A 6742-nucleotide genomic window follows, 5' to 3' on the forward strand; every position below is an offset into this window, starting at 1 on the left:
CAATATTTAGTACATAAAGAAAAAACTTCTACCCTTTAATTGCCAAATGAATTAAACCCAAGTTTGTAAGAAGAAAGCTTTGTTCCTTTTAATAAGGCTAAGCCTGCCTTGTTAATTAAGAGAAGACCTGTTCTGTCCCATGATAAGGAGAAGCCTGCCTGCTCCTTCTTCTTCTCTATAGCTTCTTCTTTTCTTCTTTCCTCTGTATTCTATATATCGCTCTCTTAGTATTTTGAAGTTACCTGGCGTCTCTAAGTTATTCCACTCTGCATTCTCCTTCCACTCTTGCTCTCTACTCCTCTCTGATGTCACAATAATGCTCTTACTCCCAATGTCTTTTCTCTCAGTGCTATGCCTATACTTCTAAGTTCTTCTTGAGTTCAGTTCTGTCTAAAAAGTGTTCTGACCAAAAAATTTCCCTCAGTTCATTTCTGACTCTTTTCTTTGTCCTCAGCACTTATACATCTTTTCAGAATACAGAATCACATGGTAAAAAGTTCATTACAAGTTTACACATAAAATTCAAATCATAAATCAAATAAGAAGCTTACAACAATGAATGTTTACATGCATATTCATTAGGAGTAATTATCTGGCTAAACATTCATCACCTGTTACAGCTCCACAGGTTCATTGAAAGTTAAAAGCCATAACTCAGTTATTAGTGAAGTTTTATATAGATATAAAACTTTTTTTCTGTCCTGGTACCTATAATAAATCATTAGTTCCCTTTTTATGATCTTTGGTTAATGGTTTTACAACCTCTTGGAATGTGCTCTGAATAGTAGAAAGTCCGGTTACTATCTAGAAGCAATTAACTGGTGACACATGAGAGACTGACAGAGTTCTCATTGCAGTTTTGACTATCAAAAAAGAACCTAATAGCAGTCCCACTAAAAAAGAACTTAATAAATACTGATATAATTTTAGAAATTCTTAGAGGATAGTTATCAAGAATTAAGAAGTCATCCATCCATTTGTTTATTTAGCATCACTACAAAACAATATGTCTTCATATATCTACAGAGATCTGCTCAAAAGCGTGAGCTAATACCCAATGATCATTATATATGTTTAATAATAACAGGAAAAGCATATTAATAGCAAGAATCTTTCCTAAAATGATTTTCTCCTGAGCCTTGCCTACCAGAGTTCTGTAATACATGTTAATCTAAGCCAGTCATCTCAAGAAGATCACCTGCTAGTTATTAGTTTGTTCTATAATGACTCCTGACATTCTTCCTTACCTCCCAGATTTCTTCAAGGATGCATTGACCAATGAAAAGTGCATATTGTTAAGCTCTATGTGGTTGTAGCGTCTGTAGTGTTTCGTGATACTGTTCCTAACTTGAATCTATCATGGTCTGTTGAGATACAAGAAAGTGTTTTATTATTTTGAGTTTGTTAAAACTTGGTTGGGGGCCTAAATCATGATCTGTCTTAGAGAAAGTTCCATGGCTTCCAAGAATGAATATTAACATCAGTTGTGTGGATATCTCTTATGCATATTTGGCCTGGAATTGTTTAAAGCAGAACTTTGCTAATTTTATTTTGATTAGATAATCTCAATACAGACAATACAGTTCTGTTTGTTCTTTTATGGCATATTTCTGAATCCTGTACTATTAGAACCTTCCAAGCACATGTGGAAGGGTAATGACATGAGTCTTTACTGGAGTCCATGGTGGTTCCTGCTGTTCCAGTGGGTATGCTGTGCAAGCTGGGGGCTCACAAGGGTCATTCCTCAGGATTGGGGCTGCATTCACATTACAATCATGCCTTCTTCGGATTCCAAAGTCATTGCATATCCCAGTGAATTTTCAGCCTGTGGATTTGGCAAGTTCCCATTCTCTCTACAAGACTTTCACCCAGAGATAACAAATGTCCAAGTCATGGGGTGACATCTGAGAATGTCAGAAAGTGGTGGGAAGTGAACAGAGCACCAAGGTGGAAGGTTGAGGAGTTGGCCCTCTCCTGCTTTCAGAGCTCTGTAGTAAACAGCCCACAGGAGGATGAAGGTTGGGAAACCAACTGAATGGCTGTGCTCAAAGAGTGCAGACTTGCTGTGCAGCAACCCATAGGTAGAACAGAGGACTCTGTAGGGCTGAGCATCCTGTCAAGTGCAAGCACCTGGCTCTCAGGCTCCACCGTAGTTCAAAAGTGATGGGGTTTCCTCCTCGCCAGAAGTTGGCAGAACTGACCACAATGCTCTTTTATTTGCAAGTCTTTATTTCTAGTGATAGAGTTTTAATAAATGTTTTCAAAGATAGAAAAGTTTTTATTTAAAATTTTAAGTTTTAATATTATAATATATTATCATTTATTCCTAATACCCACAGATAAGCATAGTTCTCACCACTGACCAAAGAAATTTCTCTCTGCAACAGACAGAGAACATTACAGAATAACCTAACTGATTAAAACAGACCTGGTTCAACCCATACACCTATGAAATAACTCCTGCAACTAAGATAAGGTTTTAGAAATACTTTCTCTTTCACCTTGGGAGGATAATTTGTCTATACTTATGACAAGTATAAGACTCTATTTCTGGCATTGATTTCAAATTTATCCCCAGGATTTTCCTGATCCATACAGCACTATACTAAGATGGTTGTCAACAACATGCCATTCTCTTCTTTAGACATCATGGATCTTTATCAACACTGTGCATTCATGGAGTACAGGAGTCTATGATAAATATTATTGGGATCTATGACGATGTGGAGCCAGATTCTCCTGGTGGTTGTTTTTTTTTTTCCCGGAGCTGGGGACCAAACCCAGGGCCTTCTGCTTGCTAGGCAAGCACTCTACCACTGAGGTAAATCCCCAACCCCTCTCCTGGTAGTTTTTATTGGATTTTCTCTGTTTTTCTTTATGAGTACCATGAGCTTTTGCTTTTTATCTTTCTCTCTTGCACAAATCATAGAGGGAAACACTTTAGTTTTCAGCCACTAACAAAAGCCAATTTCTAGACTCAGCCTTCTACAAGTGAGCTTGCCTTAGAAGAGTTCCTCCTGGTATGTTCTCAAGGGAAGTACTTGGAATAGTGGAGAAGTAAGCAAGAAAAGGAAGCATTTGAACTACTTGGTAATGTCAAATCTTGTGACTGGCATCTCTATGGTGAGTTATCTTCAGGCATGGGAGGAAGAGATAAGATTAGGAAGACCTCAGAGCTCCTAGATTAAAACCTAGAAAAAACATCCTCATGTTCTGCTGAATGGCTTAGTGCATGTATCCATGTTCTTCCTTTGAGGCTTTACCTTAACCCCTTCCACACACCATTCTTCAAGGCAAACTAACATTTGGAGATGGAATGACCTAAAATACATTTCACCTGCCTTCTGTTGCATCCCCTGCAGGACTGGGTTGAGTGCATCAGGCTTTCTGCAGAGATGCGTGACTCCTCTGTGCTCTCCCTACACCACTGTCTGCCTGGGAAGCTGAGGCCTGTCTTATGAACCACTCAGTCTTCTCGCAGATACAGGGAACGCTATGAGTCCAGGAAGTGGACAGGCTCCCACTGCATCCAGTCTCAGTGTGTTCCCAACACTCTTCTACCAACACATTCACCAGGGAGGGCAGACATCAGCACGGACTGGGGGAAGGTGTTTCTCATATGCAGAAGAGTTCTCCTTCATTAAGCAGGCAATGTGGATTTTAGATGATTTCAGGAAAATAATGTAATGAGGAAGCCAGTTTCCTTTCTCCATGTTCCAACAGTCATCCTGTCTCTAGCCAAACATGGCAAATATCTCCCATACTGGAACATCCCTCTGCAGCTCCCCTCACTCTTGAGATGCAGCCCCAGTGCTGACTCTACTGAATCTATAGACCACAGAGCCCTCTTGAGCATGCCTCTGCTGCCCTCCAGCCTGCAGATGAGGGCCATATACTGCATTCAGAGTCTCTCGTCAAAGCTACCAGTGACAGAAACACTGGAGGATTCTCACACAGGGCAGTAGTAATGTACATTAGAGTTACTTTTATGCAGGTGTACCTCCATTATTATTAAAATTTTCTTTGGATTCCAGAAATTCACTGTTTTCCTGTTTCCCTCTCACCCGAAACAGATCTGTATCCATCTCATTTGAAAAGAAGAAAAGTACATATTATATTTTTGATACAACGTGAAGCTCAGGACGCTGTTGACAAGACCCCACATTGAACTTCTAAGCCTTGGACAGGCCCTGGTTCTTTCTGTGATCTCAGCCTTGGATTTCTCCTGGAAACATCCTGTGATGATCTTGAGGTGATGATAATGATTTAAAGGTCTTCTGGGACATGTGGGGGTAAGACAAATCTCCGACATCATGTATCTCTCTTCTCTAGGAATGTTTACACCATCTCCTACTGAGAAAAAGGGAGAAGCCAGCAGGCCAGATAAGTAAGGACAGGTAATGCCTTTTGTGACTTCAGCCACATTTCTGCACCAGCAAAGAGCATATAAGTGAGGAGATCGGCTGAGCTCTCAGTGGAGGCCCTTCCTCGTAAGATGAAGTCCATCTTCTTCAGCCTTTCTCTGCTCCTCCTTCTGGAGAAGCAAGCAGCCGGGATAGGAATCTATGGTGAGTGCAGGGAGCCTCCTGGCAGAGAGGCGCTCAGGGAGAATGTCCATGAGGGTGTTCTGGCAGTGAGGAGAACCCTCCATGGGGTGATCTTCTTGATGGACTCTGAGTCTTCTCCACCCACATCCACATGCCTGTGGGAACGTGAGTGGGTTGATGGGGGGAAATTCTGGGATAGACCTAAAAGGGAGCAGAAAACTTAACTCAGATTCTTGTTATCCATTACCAGGTGGGACAAAAGGACACTTTCTAGTAAAAACATCCCCACTCGTATTTATCGATAAAGGCCAGTTCCTTTATGGACACAGAGAAGTACAGGAAGAGGCCCCTGAAGAAAGCATCCTTGTGCAAACTAAGCACCATGTATATAGCCAGGATGTTGACGCTGACACGGCAGAGGCTCACGGATCACAAAAGCAGACAGGTTTGAAGGAAGACATAGTTTGTGATGAAGAAGATGAGCTTGCCCAACAAAAGTCCCAGCTGAAATCCCAGTCACAAATAAAATCCCAAACCCAAGTAAAATCCCATGAAGCCCAAGTGAAGTCCCAAACAGGGCAGCTAAAGACCGCGGGGCAGGTGAAATCACAAACCAAGCTGAAATCCCACGGAGCTTCTCTGAAGTTCTACAAAGCACCACTACATCTCCGGAAAGACGTTTCTCAGCAGCAAATCAAGGGCAAAGGATATGACCTACATCAAGACCTGCCCCAAGTGCGCCAACAACATGCAAACGTTCACAGACTCAAAAGAAAGCTTGGCCAGTCCAGTAAAATGGTAGCATTCTTACCCATTAGACACCGCTTCCAACCCTATCATGGGTACTTTATGCAATTCCAAGAGCATCTACATGGCAGTGTTCATCACACAAAATCTTTCCACCATGGTCCGGGAATGTGCTACTGTCCAAATGGAGGCTTAATGCTATACCAAGGCACCTTCACTGAGTAACACATTCGTTAATCTCTCAAGAATTAAAACACGTGTAGAGGTAAGTATCTTTGCAAACAGAAGAGCTGTCTACTTCAGTGTTTCTAGGTGGTGCATGGTGGAGTCCCTGGACCCCCGTGTGATTGTAGCAATACCTACAGCAATGGAGTTGCTGAGTTGACACTTTATGGAGTTGAGCTCCATCCCCTGCTCAACAACGGAAGTACCTGGTAGAGGCAGAGAAAGCTACCTGGGCCATCAGTGTGTCTTAAATCCCTCACCTTAGTGAGTGTTTTCTACAGGTTGATTTTGCACAGATGTAGCTATTAATTCTTTGAACATCACCACTTTACAATCGGTAAGTTTAAGATGCATTTTGGTAACTTCTTATGCTTTGGATTCACAAGGCTCAGTTACAAAGCGTTATTGGTTTTATTTCCCATAGCACTTCATGATTTTCAATGCCCTTTAGGGTTCACTTATACTTTGGAGACCAGGAACCCTTAGGGTTTTGTAGCATCTTTCTGAATACAGAAGATAAATGAGCCCCAAGAACCATCCTTGTTTGTGATGCAGGGGCTGTGAGAAATGGGGCTCCAGGGTGCTGGGGAATCATTTACAGGGGTCGCTTGCTTTGTCAGGAGAGAAGTCTGAAGCTTGGGGAGTAAAGGGGGTGCTGCCTTCATGCTTGCGTTAAGGGACACTTCATGTGAAGAGACGGCAAGCAACAGAACTGTGGGTCCAGTGGTCAGTAGCGGTCAGTACCCCAAATGGCTGAAAGTTGATCAAACAAGAAGGGACTTAGTCACACTTGCCCTCTGCCAGCTCTCACTAACCTGTGTTGTCATCTATGTCCTCTCTCCATAGGAGTCACCTGACCTGTGTGGACTGTGCGGTTCTTAAGATGCTGACTGCCCTGTGGTCCTCAACACCTTGCACGGATGCCATGACCCACTCACACATTCCTTCCAGAGACTTTCTAAAGTTGGAGCAACCTCACGCAGGTGCTCTCCAGTAAACAGAGCCTTCCTCACATCATTTGCTTTTTTAAAAAATGTTTTTCATTTGAAACAGAATCATATCCCTTTCCCTGTTTTTCTTCTCTTCAACCCCTCCTCAGCATCCTTTTCTGTCTTCTCTCACAGTTCCCAGCTCTGAAGTTCGTAACATCTCTGTTTTTGAGTGTCGTTTTTAAATACCTATATATGTATGTATATTCATAAATATATAAGTACAACTTGCTG

The 6742-nt window shown here is 42.0% G+C and overlaps 1 protein-coding gene across 1 annotated transcript; it reads left to right on the forward strand.

Annotated features, from left to right (window-relative positions):
• Positions 1-4478: 4478 nt before the first annotated feature.
• On the forward strand, positions 4479-6742 carry LOC116900786 (seminal vesicle secretory protein 3A-like). The gene is made up of 3 exons (XM_032902497.1): positions 4479-4568; positions 4798-5559; positions 6366-6742. The coding sequence occupies exons 1-2, from the start codon at positions 4496-4498 to the stop codon at positions 5517-5519; spliced, it is 795 nt and encodes a 264-aa protein (XP_032758388.1). The 5' UTR covers positions 4479-4495; the 3' UTR covers positions 5520-5559; positions 6366-6742.

Source organism: Rattus rattus, chromosome 5 (genome assembly GCF_011064425.1).
Source record: "Rattus rattus isolate New Zealand chromosome 5, Rrattus_CSIRO_v1, whole genome shotgun sequence".
Classification (NCBI taxonomy): domain Eukaryota; kingdom Metazoa; phylum Chordata; class Mammalia; order Rodentia; family Muridae; genus Rattus; species Rattus rattus.